Here is a 14,701-nt window from a genome sequence, read left to right as displayed (position 1 = left end):
GAGAGAATCATTGATCACCTGGCCTCCTGCACACCCACACTGGGGATCGAGCCCACAACCTGGGCATGTGCCCTGACCGGGAACTGAACCGTGACCTCCCAGTTCATAGGCTGATGCTCAACCACTGACCAATAACTTGGTCGGGCCAAGTTATTTAATTTAAATGTAACAATAATCAACAGTTAATCATTTCTTTGGACAAATAAAATTTAATACTTCGATTATTTTTGAATCAAATATATGACCACTTCATACCACTTATATAACTAGAGGCCCAGTGCATGAAATTCATGCATGGGGAGGTGGGTTCCCTCAGCCTGGCCTGCACCCTCTCCAATCTGGGACCCCTCGGGGGATGTCCAACTGCCTCTTGCAATCCAGGACCACTGGATCCTAACCACTCACCTGTCTGCCTGCCTGATCGCCCCTAACTGCACCCCTACCAGCCTGATTGCCCCAAACTGCTCCCCTGCTGGCCTGATCGCCCCTAACTGCCTCTGCCTCGCCCTGCACCCGGGATCCAGGATTCCCTCCTCTGGCCGGTCACAGGCACCCGGGACCTGGGCTTTCTTTCCTCTGGCCGGACGCAGGCACCCAGGACCCGGGCCGGCTTCGCCCGGGCCAGCCACAGCTGCAGGGGACTGGGACCACGGGGTGGGCGGCTTGTCCCTCTCCTGAGCTACAGGTGCAGATGCAGCCGCTGGCGCCTGGGACTGCGGGACCGGCGGCTTGTCCCTCTCCTGGGCCGCTGCCTGGCTGGTCCCCATTCTCTCTCCCCAGTGTTGAGTGTCTGAGCTGTTATGGCGTGACAGTGTGATAACCATTTGCATATTAGCTCTTTATTATATAGGATGAATATTTCTCTGACCCTCCCTAATCCATATTCTGCCAGGGGAAAAAACTCTTCTCTTTCAACAAATTAAGTTTCTCATTTTTTTTTTTAACTTGGGGAAAACAAAAAAAACTTACTAATTTTTTGCACCCAGCTGAAACAATGCACAAATTTATTTACCATAGAGAACTCAGAGGAAAAGTTTACTTTGGAAGTTCATAAAATGATGTGCATTTCTTTAGTTTCATAAGACTTTTGTCAACATGCTATATGGTATTAGAAATAAAATTAATTTTACTTGAATATACACATAATTTAAGGTTTAAAGAACTAGGAGAGAGTGGCTATTCACTCAAAAGCAAATAATTAAAGTCAAAGGTATAAAGTAAACTGATTTCTGTAAAGCATTTTAATATAGTAATTAACAGGGGTGGAAGTAACCCAAGTTTCCATCAAAAGATGAATGAATAAACAAAATGTGATATATAGTTTCAGTATTAAAAAGGAAGGAAATTCTGACACACGCTACAACATGGATAAACCTTGAATACATTATGCTAAGTAGAATAAACCAGTCACAAAAGGACAAATGCTGTTTGATTCCACTTATATGAGGCTCCTAGAGAAGTCAAATTCACAGGGACAGAAAAATAGAACAGTGGTTGCCAGAGGCTGGGGAAAGTATGGGAAATTATTGTTTAATGGGTATGGAGTTTTGGTTTGAGATAATGAAAGACGTTCTGGAGACAGATGGTGGTAATGATTAGACAACAATCAATGTGAATGTACTTAATGCCAGAGAACTGTACACCTAAAAGTGGTTAAAAAGATAAACATTATTGTTAGTTACAAAAAGTCATGGGGATATAAAGTACAGGATAGAGAATATATTCAATAATATTGTAATAACTATGTACAGTGCCAGGTGGGTACTTGAAATATTGAGGGGATCACTTTCTAAAGTACAGTATATGATTATTTGACCATTGTGCTGTATACCTGAAACTAAAGCAAAATTATAATAAAACTGTAATTGAAAATTAAATTAAAAAGGGTAAAATTTTTTTTTTCCCACAATAAAAAATAATAAAAACAGCTATTAAAAATAACAGAAATTTAATCAGATGCAAAATCAGATAGGTCCAAGAAGTCTGTTGAACCTCTACCTTCATTAGGATTAAACTGTAAAGGGCAGTTTTACTTGATAAAGCCTTCAAACGTTACAAATAGAAATTCAGAGCAAATTTCCCTCATTAGGATTTCATACATTGGACAGTACACTAGGAGGAAAGTAGGTAAATAGTTGGATACTAAATTGTAGGGCACGTAAAAATCTGTTTAATTTCATTATTTTCAAATGAGTAATGGGAGTTGGTTAGCCAAAAATATGGGTTTTCCAACCTTATTTTGGAAGGTGGCTGTGGGGAAGAGTCAATCATTTCTTTGAAATCCTAAGATAGTGATGACACGTAATTTTTTCTGATAATTAGTTCAAAGATGATGTACTGAGATTTAGAATTGCTAGTTCTCTGAATCACTCACAAATCCAGTAAATATTTTAAGTAAATATGTGTCAGGTACTATCCACAATAATAAAAGCGTATCATGTTAATTAGACTGGACATCCGGACGAAGCCAGGGATGCGAGGGAAGCCCAGGTCCCAGGTGCCTGCTGGCGGCCAGAGGGAAGCTGGTGCCTGCAGCCGGGGGAAGGAAGGCCTACCCTTGAACGAATTTTGTGCATCGGGCCTCTAGTGTTAGATATTTTGGATGAGTAAAATCTCCTAACTCTCAAAATTCCTTATTAGGGTTAAACATACTGGTAAAACAAAAAGTAATACCTGCATAAAAATGAAAGCAGTCACAATTTTTAAAGTCGAAGATTCTAAAATAATTTTATCCAACTTTGCAAAAGACAAAAATAGTTTTGAGTATATAAGCCACTTCCAAACACACAATGAATAGAGAATTTCATGTTATAATTGTGTCCTTATGTCTCTCAGTGATAAAAAAGAATTTTCTTCTAGCCTAGTACATAAGTATAATAATATATATCTTGAATTTGATATGCAAATATCTATTACAGTGATCAGTGCTTAAAAACCACTTTTAAAACATTTTTTCTAAGTCACTTTTACTAGGTTAATATACTAGAGGCCCGGTAAACAAATCCATGCAGGGGTGGTGTCCCTTGGCCTGGCCAGTGATTGGGGCCGGCTAGCTGGAGGGAGGGACCGCGGGAAGTTGGCCGGCCATGGGAGGTTGGTTGTGGGAGTGCACTGACCACCAGGGGGCAGCTCTGCATTGAGCGTCTGACCCCTGGTGATCAGTGCACATCATAGTGACCGGTCGGCCAGTCGTTCGGTCACTTAGGCTTTTATATATACAGAAGATAATACTTACTGGGCTGCTCCTTCCCTGAGAAGATTATCATTATTAAGCAGTAACCGGACATCTGAAAAACAAATACAATGTTTTCTACATTACTATTTTTCTATGTTTGAAATTTCTATGCAATGAATATGGTTATTTTGGTCACATATTAACAGCACCCCCTCAAGATGTAAGCAATATCAAAATATCATTCTGACAGCCAAAATAAGCAGAAAAACAAAAAACATCACTCTGAAGGCCAAAATAACCACAAAAACACATCATGGTATTAATTTAATAACTGGTTAGGAAACAGAAGAGGAAATGAAATACAAATATGTTATTAGTTAATGAAGGCAGACTGTAACGTATCTCCAAAGAACTAAAGTGGAGATAGGCTATACCAAAAAGATGGTGTGATAAGATCTGCAAAAGATTTAGCATCATGCCTCTACTTAGACAATACTATCATAAGTTTCAAATGAATTTGCTCTACAGAAATGTGATTAAACAAGAAACTTGTGAGCAGAGTGTAGAAGTAGGCATTTTTGCTTTGAGGGTATCTTTAAACAAAAGATTCTGTCCTAATTTTATATTCAATTATTATGCAGACTATTAATCATTAAAACATAACATCCTGTATAATAAAGAGGTAATATGCAAATTGACTGCCACGCCATCACAAGATGGCAGCACCCACAGTAGGGCAGGGCCGGCCGCTCCGTGCGCCTGCCGCCAGAGTCCCCTCAGCCCCGCCAGGGGCCTCGGGTCCTCCTGCACCCCCCACTGACTGACAGCTCACCCAGGCTCCTCCAAGAATCTGCCCATCCCTTTCTTCCTCCCTTCCCCGAAGCTGAAGCCTGACTATGGTGTCCAACAAATTGGAAGTTATAACTCATGTCATTGAGAGTATCCTCCATTCCTCAGCCGGGGCAGGCCATTCCATGCGCCTGCCGCTGGAGTCCCCTCAGCCCTGCCAGAGAGCAGCAGGTGCGCAGAGTGGCCACCGGAGTCTCCTCAGCCCTACTGGGGGACTTGGGTCCTCCTGCACCCCCCACTGACTGAGGCTCAGGCAGCAGGGCTGGTGGAGGTGCAGGCAAGCCACTGATGGTGACTGCCCAGCCTCCCAGGGCTGACCCGAGGCGCAGGCAAGCCTTGGATGGCAGCTGCAGAGGTGTGATGGGGGTGTCGACTTCCCCTGATCACCTATGTTGCCTCCTGCCCTTGAGGGATCTGGACTGTGAGAGGGGGCAGGCCAGGCTGAGAGACCCCCCCCCTCCAGTGCATGAGTTTTCATGCACCAGGCCTCTAGTTAAAAATAATACTTCTTATTGGAAAATCCAAGCAGTATCTATTTATCTATTTATACATATAAAGAGCCAGGGTCCGTAATGTCCAAAACGACAGAAGGGACGACTGAACACCAGGCTGCATGTGCAGCAGGCTCAGGTGGGCGGGGACTGGCGAGTGGGCTGAATTGCTGACCTCTTGGAGAGCGAGAAAGGCGGAGCTGCTCAGCAGCTGCCCCAGGCTACTAGTGAGGCCCGGAGATCAGCCCTTGCCTCTCTCTCTCTGGGCCTTACCAGCAACCAAACCTCTCTCTCTCTCCGAGAGGTCAGCAGTTCAGCCCGCTTGCCAGCAGCCTGGGGCAACTGCTGATCAGCCCCGCCTCTCTGATCAGGCCTGGAGATGCTGACTGGCATAGAAACCGACCAATCAGAACAAATCTGGGTGAACTGCAAAGGCAGAACCTAAGGTGGGGGCTGAGGAGGGGTTTTAAGGGCAACAGCTGTTTGCTGTAAGGTGTAAGAAAGTGGTTCAATTTTTTAATGACCGGTTTGGCAGTATAGTGCATATGGCTGGCTATCAGTCCAGATATAGGGATTATGTATTTCTGTCTGCCAAGGGCATCTCCTCCTGCTGAAAAAGCCCCCCCCCCCCCCCATTTAAGCAATCCTATCCTATATAATCTATACTAATAAAATGGTAATATGCTAACTAGACCGGGTCGACCGGCCATCTTTTGGACGTCCAACTTCCTTCCGGACAAAGCAATGGTGGTGGGGCCAAGGCAGAGGCAGCTAGGGGCGATCAGGCTGGCAGGGGAGGGCAGTTGGGGGCAAGATCAGGCCGGCAGGCAGGCAGAGGCAGTTAGGGGAGATCAGGCCGGCAGGGGAGGGCAGTTAGGGGCGAGATCAGGCTGGCAGGAGAGGGCTGTTGGGAGCAAGATCAGATCGGCAGGGGAGGGCCGTTGGGGGTGAGCAGGCCAGCAGGGGAGGGCAGTTGGGGGCGAGATCAGGTAGGCAGGCAGGGGCAGTTAGGGGCGATAAGGCAGGCAGGCAGGCAGGGGCAGTTAGGGGCAATCAGGCAGGCAGGCAGGCAGAGAGGTTAGGGGCGATCAGGCAGGCAGGCAGGTGAGCATTTAGGAGCCAGTGGTCCCTGTGGGATCGGGCCTAAACCGGCAGTCGGACATCCCCCAAAGAGGCCCCGATTGGAGAGGGTGCAGGCTGGGCTGAGGGAACCCCCCCCCCCCGGTGCATGAATTTCATGCATCGGGCCACTAGTATATATATAAAACGCTAAGCGACCGTCCAACTATCAGATCAGTAGCTATGACGTGCAATGACCACCAGGGGGCAGAAGCTCCAACTGGTAGCTATGATGTGCACTAACCATCAGGGGGCAGACACTCAACACAGGAGCTGCTGAGCTGCGGTGACTTGGCAGTGGTGGTTCTCGGGTGACACACCCCAGAATCAGAGAGGAGGGAGCCTAATTTTGGGGTGCATCACCCGAGAACAGCCCTCTCACAATCCGGGACACCTCGGGGGGGGGACATATGTCTGGGTTTCGGGCTCGATCCCTAGTGGGGGCTGTGCGGAAGGCAGCCGATCAATGATTCTTTCTCATCACTGATGTTTCTATCTCTATCTCCCTCCCCCTTCCTCTCTGATATCAATAAAAAAATATTTTTAATAAAACCTCACCGAAAGATATGTTTTTTAAAGTATTTATTTATTTATGTTAATCCTCAACAGAGTATATTTTTTTCCACTGATTTTCAGAGAGAGTGGAAGGGAGGGGGAGAGACACACAGAAATATCGATGTAAGAGAGACACACTGATTGGGTGACTCCCACACACACCCTGACTAGGGCCAGGGATAGAACCTGCAACTAAGGTAGAGTCCTTGACCAGAATCAAACCAGGGACTTCAGTTTGCCGACACTCCAACCACTGAACCAAACTGGCTAGGGATTTTTATTGATTTTTAGAGAGAGGAAAGAGAGAGAGAGAGAGAGAGAGAGAGTGAGAGAGAAACATCCATTAATCAGTTGCCTCCTGTACGCGCCGACTGGGATGGAACCTGTAACCTAGGTATGTGCCCTGACCAGGAATCAAACCTGAAACCTTTTGGTGTATGGGACAATGCTCCAACCAACTGAGCCACCCAGCCAGGGCTCTTTACCAGTTTTAAATAGGAAAATAATTTAAAAGCAGAATTTATCTGATCAACTTAGCTTTATTCTTGGGGGGAAAAAGCCCATGCTTTTATCATAAGGAGAGTAAAGTGAAATAGAGAATTTGAATAAAATACTAATCTTAAAGAAGGGATTATTAGGTTGTGGTTCTAAGCCAAGCTACACATGAAACCATAGGGTAGTGGATGGATGGCTTAAAAAAATAAAAGGTACATATTTCAGAGTCTCAGTACAGATCTACCAACTTCTGGACCTCAGGATAGTAAACTGTATCTTTTTTAATGCCCCAACCATCAAATGTATTAACATATATTTAGTTTATAGAGGCTGAATATTAAAACAGAAATTAAACCTAAGGGAAGAAGAAATACTTTTCAATTTTCTTCAACTTCTAAATTCACTACTATCTACACTAATAAAAGAGAAACATGCAAATTACCATCACTCCGTTATGCTACCAGCCAATCAGAGTGAGTATGCAAATTAACCTGAAAACATGGTGGCAGCCCCGCCCCCCCACTGCTCCGGGCCTGTGGGGGTCGGAGAAGTCGGGCGCCAGCACTTGAAGCTTGCTGCAGCCCAGAAGACAAAAAAGCCGCCTGCCCCGTGATCCCAGGCTGCAGCCAGCAGCAGAAGCCTCATGTCTGCCTGCCCCATGTCCTGGGGGAGACAGAGAAACCGGGCCCCAGCGCCTGAGGCTGGCTGCAGCCCGGGAGACAAAGAAGCTGCCTGTCCCCTGATCCCAGGCCGCAGACAGCAGCAGAAACCTCATGTCCGCCTGCCCCATGTCCTGGGGGAGACAGAGAAACCGGGCCCCAGTGCCTGAGGCTGGCTGCAGCCCGGGAGACAAAGAAGCTGCCTGTCCCCTGATCCCAGGCCGCAGACAGCAGCAGAAACCTCATGACCGCCTGCGCCATGTCCTGGGGGAGACAGAGAAACTGGGCCCCAGCACCTGAGGCTGGGTGCGGCCCGGGAGATGAAGAAGCCACCTGCCGCATGATCCCAGACTGCAGCCAGCCAGAGAAGTTGCCCACACTGCATCCCATGGAAGATAGAGAAGCCGCCCGCCTGCAGTTCAGGCGCCAGCACCTGCAGCTGACTGTGGCCCGGGAGATGGAGAAGCCACCCACCCCGCAGTCCCGGGCACCAGCACTTGAGGCTGCAGCCCAGGTGAAGCCACCTGCCCAACATCCCCTGCGGCTGCAGCTGGCCTGGGCGCCTATGGCTGACCAGAGTGAGGGAAGCCCGGATCCTGGGTGCCTGTGGTCGGCTGGAAGAGGGAATCCTGGGTCCTGGATGCGGGGCCAAGGTAAAGGTAGTTAGGGGCAATCAAGCCAGCAGGGGAGCAGTTAGGGACAATTGGGCTGGCGGGCAGAAGAAGTTAGGGGCAATCAGGCAGGCAGGCGAGTGGTTAGGAGACAGCAGTTCTGGATTGTGAGAGGGATGTCTGACTACCGGTTATCCCCTGAGGGGTCCCAGATTAGAGAGGGTGCAGGCTGGGCTGAGGGACAACCCTCCACCCATGCACGAATTTTGTGCACCGGGACACTAGTCCTATATAATAAAAGCCCAGTGACTGAACAGTGGAACGACCAGAATGACTGGTTGACCAGTTGCTATCACACGCAATGACCACCAGGGAGGGGGCAGACACTCAGCACAGGAGCTGCCCCCTGGTGGTCAGTGCGCTATCACAGAGGGGGTGCAGCTCGGCTGACCGGGATGAACGGCTGCTCCCGCTGCAAACCCTGGGCTGACGGAAAGGAACCCGGGCTGCAATCACTGCCTCCTTGCCCTAGGTCGGCAAACTGTGGCTCGCGAGCCACATGCGGCTCTTTGGCCCCTCGAGTGTGGCTCTTCCACAAAATACCACGGCCTGGGTGAGTCTATTTTGAAGAAGTGGCGTTAGAAGAAGTTTAAGTTTAAAAAAATTGGCTCTCAAAAGAAATTTCAACCATTGTACTGTTGATATTTGGCTCTGTTGACTAATGAGTTTGTCAACCACTGCCCTAGGCTCCTCTTCCTCGCTTCCTGCCACCTCCTCTGGAGGCCCGCAGGCCCCGCAGCGCTGTCGCTGGGCTCACAGAAATGACCCTGGAAGCTGGGAGGCGGGTTTGTGGCCGCTGCAGGACTGAGGCCTACTCTGCCACCTCTCAGTGTTATTGTCCCTGGGCCCGGCCCCGACCAGATCCGCTGGAAAGGTGAGTGCTCAAGCTCCACAGAAGATGTTGGACCAGGGAGCAGCTACTCAGAGGGTGGGTCCACAACTGCTCAGCTGACTGGGATGAGCGGTGCTCCTACAGTGGGCTGATCCCCACGCATGCCACGTCCTCCATCAGTGCATGAATCCTGTGCACTGGGCCTCTAGTCTTACATAATAATAGGCAAACATGTAAATTGACCATACCTCCGCTACGCCACCAGCCAATCAGGAGTGATATGCAAATTAACCCAACAAAGATGGCGGTTAATTTGCATACACAGGCGCCAAGTGACGGGGGGGGGGGCGTGGGACGCAGGTGTTCTGCCCCACCCCCGGTCTCTCAGGGCCTCTGGGCAGCGTGAGAAGGCGGGGCTGGAGTGGAAAGAGGCAGCTCCAGGGGCTGAGTGGAAAGGGACTGGGGCAGAGTGGAAAGGCAGTGCCAGCAGCCAGGGAAAAGAAAGCCCATTCTAGCATGAATCTTCGTGCATCGGGCTTCTAGTAGATTTTATAATTATCTTAAAAGGCAGAATTATTTTAATTTCCAGATTCATTTTTACAATGTAGACTTTCCATTCTTCCTCTAATTTTAGCTCAGTGGTTAAATTTTAAATTCATAAGAATTACTATATGTAACTGCATACATTAAATCATATGTTATTATAGTTTGTAGATGATTTAAGGAATTTTAAAGGGTAGTTTTAACTTTCTACAATTTTTGCCTCTCAAACTTAATTTTTTCTGAGGTGAGATTTCATTATTGTTACACTAATGACTTTCAACTTTTTAAATCTTATAGCACATATAAAGTAGTTATTAAAATCCTGGGGCACACCAAAAAATGTTATACTTTTTGCCAATCAGACAAAAAAACAGGTATAATTTTGATTTATTCACACTGGATGGCTATTGCGTTGGCTGTTGTCATTTTTTAATTTGACAAACTAAGGGAAAAAGCGGCTAGTGCCCCGATTAAATAGGTATTACATGTTTTAAAAATTCTTGCAGCACACTGGTTAAAAATCGGTCTTACACTATGAAAAACAAGTGATTAAATTTCTTAAAGAAATTTTTTTTAATTTATTGACTTTTAGGGAGGGAGGGAGACACAGAGAGAAATATCAACTTGTTCCATCTATTCATGTATTCATTGGTTGACTCTTTCTTGTATGTGCCCTGACTGGGGATCAAACACACAACCTTAGCTTATTGGGACAACAAGCTCTGTTAAGAATAGGCAGATAGAAAGGGAGTCTGGGAGAGGTAGCTGGGGTTAGAGGAAGTAAGTGTTAGAAGCGACAAACTGCAAATAGACAATGGAGGCGGCAGGCCCCTATGTGAGCAGGAAAGATTCAGAGCCCTCCAGGATGTGGCCTAACTGGTAGCATAACAATTAGATCAGTGGTCCCCAACCTTTTTTTGGCTATGCCCAACCTTTTTTTGGCTATGCCCCACCTAAGCATCTCTAAAATCCTGATGTCCCCCCGCACCCTGTGACATATAATTCTTATTATTCAAAAAATGAACTCCTATTCACATGGAGGAAGCCTAAAAGGCCATCCACTTGGTCTAAACAAGCTTCCTAAGAACATGGCATATATAAAAATAAAAAAATGAAAGGACAGTTGAAGTATTGAGGAAGACATCACTAAGAAATTGTTTAAAAAAAAAATGAAGTGATATGAAAAAATAGCAAGCAAAGTTTTAAACATATAAGAGAACTGAAATGCATAAATATGTCACGATATATATTTATATACTGTATATGAGGCTCCTAGAACCACAAGAAATGTCAGATGACAACTCATTCTTGAATTGCCCCCCTTAAAAATCAAATTGCCCCCCTGTGGGGCATGTGCCCCATGTTGGGAACCACTTACCTAGATGAAGGAGCCTTATTGTTTAAAGGCACATTTTTTGAGACATGAGAGAGTGGGTGACTTGCTGCTTGCCTAGGGGCATTCCCCCCTAGGAGTAATAAATCCTGTAAACCCCAAATATCGGGGCACTCAGTTCAGTTTTGGCCAGATGACTGGCCCACTCAGGTTCTATTTGAGTGTATTTCTTTCCTACAAATAAATCCTCTCCTGTTTTAGCTGCCATTTGTTGTCTCTTGTTTGAATTCATTCCTACAAGCAAGATGAGAACTGGGGGCGCAGAGTACTGTGTCTGGCCAGAGAGAACCCCTTGACCACCACTGCATCATCCAGCCAGGGCAACTGATTAAACTTCTTAATAAACATGTTTAAATAGTTTACTGTGGGGTAGAATGTTTAAAAAAATGAAATAAAAAGTCCTGTGTAAATTAATTTTAATTTAAGACATGGTGAAGGCCAAATAGATGAGGTAGAAATAACACATTTAAAATGTTTGTGGTAGGTTAGTCTTAAAACTGCTTAAGGAAAGTTTTATAAAAAGATCACTACAGGCCATATTCCTGGCAATTGTTTTAACCATGTGATTCTTAGTGTTAAAGAGAAGCTATCGTAACAGCTTTTACAGCAACCAGGAATTCCTGTAAATTTAATAGTTTCAATTTTTTATTTATAGATGAATAATTATAAAAAAGTGAGGTTTATAAAAGGCATACTATAAACTAAATTATGAGATATGATTTAAATAACGAATTATTTTTACATGTGCTGTAATCTTCTAAGTATAGTGAAACAATGTTTCCCTCCTTCTTTTTGGCTTCTCATATTAATCCAGTATGTTTTTCTTTACAAAAATAAAAAAATGGCCTGGCCAGTGTGGCTCAGTGGTTGAGCACTGACCCATGAACCAGGAGCTTAAGGTTCAATTCCTGGTCAGGGCATATGCCCGAGTTGTGGGTTTGATTGCTAGTAGGCAGCTGATCAATGATTCTCATCACTGATATTTCTATCTCCCTCTCTCTTCCTCTCTCTGAAATCAATAAAAACATTTTTTTTTTAAAAAAAGAGAAATACAAAAATGAATTTCCCAATTCCAAAAAATAGTTAAAATTAAAATTTTCTTGCTTTTTAAAATGAATTTTCTTTTAAGGGGATTAATTTATTCAAACATAATTATCATGTGTAGCTTACTAGTAAAAACATTATATTCTAGCCAAAACAAAATCCAGACTGTCAAAAATATTCACTGTAATAGAAAAAATAGTTCTCTACATATTCCCCTTAGCTTAATTATTTTGGTTATGTCATTTACTCTTTTTAAAAAGAGTGCTTAATATATCAAGTCTTAATATTATGAATTAAACACTTACCATTAAACACCTCATTAAATTCTCCAGGAGGAGCATGAATGATGAATTTTGCTGCTATACGCACCTAAAATAGAAATGAAGATATAAATGTCCCATAGCATAGGCCTCTATCAAAACAAAAAATTCAAAATTATACTATTTTAAAGTTCCATTAAAGATGGCTTAAGAAAATTCACCCAACTACCTAAAGTTTATTATTGTTTTAATCATTTACTACTATCCCATATAATAAAAGGCCAGCGACCATAATGGCGTAACGACCGGAATGACCGATTGACCAGTTGCTATGAGGTGCATTGACCACCTCTTGGTCCCTCCCCCAATCCTGCAGGCTCCGACTGCTGGATGGCCAATGGGGAACCACGGGGGAACCGGGATGGCTGCAGGGTGGGACTGGGGACTGGCAAACAGGCGGAAGGCAGACCTCTTGGTCCCTCCCTCCAGCCCACTGGCTCCGATCATGGTGAACAGGGAACCGGGGTGGGTGGCGGTGGGGCGGGACTGGGGACTAATGAGCAGGCGGAAGGCAGACCTCTTGGTCACTCCCTCTGGCCTGCAGGCTCTGATCGCTGGATGGCCAACGGGGAATCATGGAGAACCAGGGTGGGTGGTGGCGGGGTGGGAATGGGGACTGGCGAGTGGGCAGAAGATGGCCCTGATTGCAGGCTAGGTATAGGGACCTACCCGTGCACGATTTCATGCGCTGGGCCTCTAGTTATAATCATAATGTATATGCTGAATGTAGATAAAATATATTAAAGTCTCTATAACAACCTAACTTTATATTACAAAAAATTACAAAAGAACAAATAAAGCCTAGTTAGTAGAAAGAAGAATAACAAAAATTAGAGCAGAAATAAATGATAGATAAAATAGAGATCAATAAAACTGAGAGCTAGTTCTTTGAAAAGATTGACAAGACTTTTTTAGACTCACCAAGAAAAAAAAGAGATGACTCAGATAAACAAAATCAGAAATGAAAGAGGAACTGTTATGATACCACAGAAATACAAAGGATCATATCAGACTACTATAAACAATTATAAGCCAAAAAATTGGACAATTTAGAAGAAATTGGCAATTTCTAAAACAACCTGCCAAGACAATCATAATGAAATAGAAAATCTGAACAGACCAATTATAAGGAAATTAAATCAGTAATCAAGAACCTTCCAAAAGAAAAACATTAAGGACCAAACAGCTTCAATGGCAAATTCTACCAAATTTTCTTTTTTAAATGTATTTTTATTGATTTCAGAGAGGAACAGAGAGGAAAAGAGAAACATCAATGATGAGAGAATCATTGATCAGCTGTCTCTTGCAAGCTCCCTACTGGGGATGGAGCCCGCAATCGAGGCATGTGCCCTTGACTGGAATCGAACCCAGACCCTACAGTCCATAGGCCGACGCTCTATCCACTGAGCCAAACCAGCTAGAGCCAAACCAGTATTCTTAAAAACAGCTCTAAAACACAGACATTTTCACATTACATGTTAGTTTTTTCATGCAGAGCATTCACTTCACACACATTGACCTCCTTTCCCCTCACTTGGAAATCATCACTTCCCTTTCTACTTGATTCTGCTCACCTCAAAAACTAGTTTTAGCAGGAGAAAAAGCTAGATTCCTAGGTGCATGGTGGCAATGTACAATTAAAATCTGGTTTTCATCTACTAGTAAGCCAAAACAAATAATCTGCATAAAAGTCTTAATTTTTTTTAAAACTTCTACAAATCTTCATTTTTAATAGGTAAACTAATGGAAATAAAATATATCATTTCTTAACTTTCTCAAACCCTTGCCTCTGTTATATAAAATATTATGTATAATTATTCTCTGAGATAGCTGTTTATTACCTTTACTTTATGAAAGGGAAAACAGAGATCCAGAATGGGAATTTGCATAAAGAAGTCCAAGGCTTTTCACAGAGCTGCTTTCCAACAAAGCATGGGAACGGGAACAAAAGAAATCTCTGGGTAAATGCATCTAACTCCACTGCTTCTGCTTCTATTATTGCCACACAACAAAAGCTTTCAATCTATACACCTCCTATTGCACCCTCTCAAGATTAAGATCCATTTTTCTAACTATTATTGATCTATTAGAAATCTCCATCACAAAGCTTCAAAGATACTTCTCAGACAGTTCTCACCCAAACCCACTCCTTCTGTTCTTGATAAAATTCCCTCTCCCAGTCAGTCACATGAACAATGATGTCTAGCTCTCCTGCTCAAATCCAATTTTCTTTGATTCTACTCCATTCAGACTCAGTGACTTTGTTCCTAGGCTGTGACAAATAGTTGCCCTGCCTATAGTGACATCTTTCTCTAAAATTCATTTTCTAACCTGGTCACTAGATTGATATTTTTCAATGTAAATTCTGATCATGTTTGCTTTTTTCTGCTTGAAATCATTTATCTAATGGTCCCTCACTGCATGACATGTCAGGATTTCCCAAATCTGAAAGCTACAAACTGTAACTGTTAAACAACATAAACTTTTAAATAAGACTATGGATTCAGACTACGGCACCACTGCCCATCACCAGTATGACCACAAACAAACTAAAT

General features: G+C 44.2%; 1 protein-coding gene across 1 annotated transcript in view; it reads right to left on the bottom strand.

The window, feature by feature from the left end:
• CAPZA2 (capping actin protein of muscle Z-line subunit alpha 2) overlaps nt 1-14,701 on the bottom strand; it is a 66,074-nt gene that overhangs the window by 33,285 nt on the left and 18,088 nt on the right. The window contains exons 2-3 of the mRNA XM_080666293.1: nt 12,132-12,195; nt 3,236-3,287 (exon numbers count right to left, since the gene is read on the bottom strand). Coding sequence (XP_080522419.1) covers nt 3,236-3,287; nt 12,132-12,195 — 116 coding nt within the window. The remainder of the gene's footprint in view (nt 1-3,235; nt 3,288-12,131; nt 12,196-14,701) is intronic.

Source organism: Plecotus auritus, assembly GCF_963455305.1.
Source record: "Plecotus auritus genome assembly, chromosome: 4".
In the NCBI taxonomy this organism is placed as follows: Eukaryota; Metazoa; Chordata; class Mammalia; order Chiroptera; family Vespertilionidae; genus Plecotus; species Plecotus auritus.
This window is presented reverse-complemented; position numbering and strand designations above follow the sequence as displayed.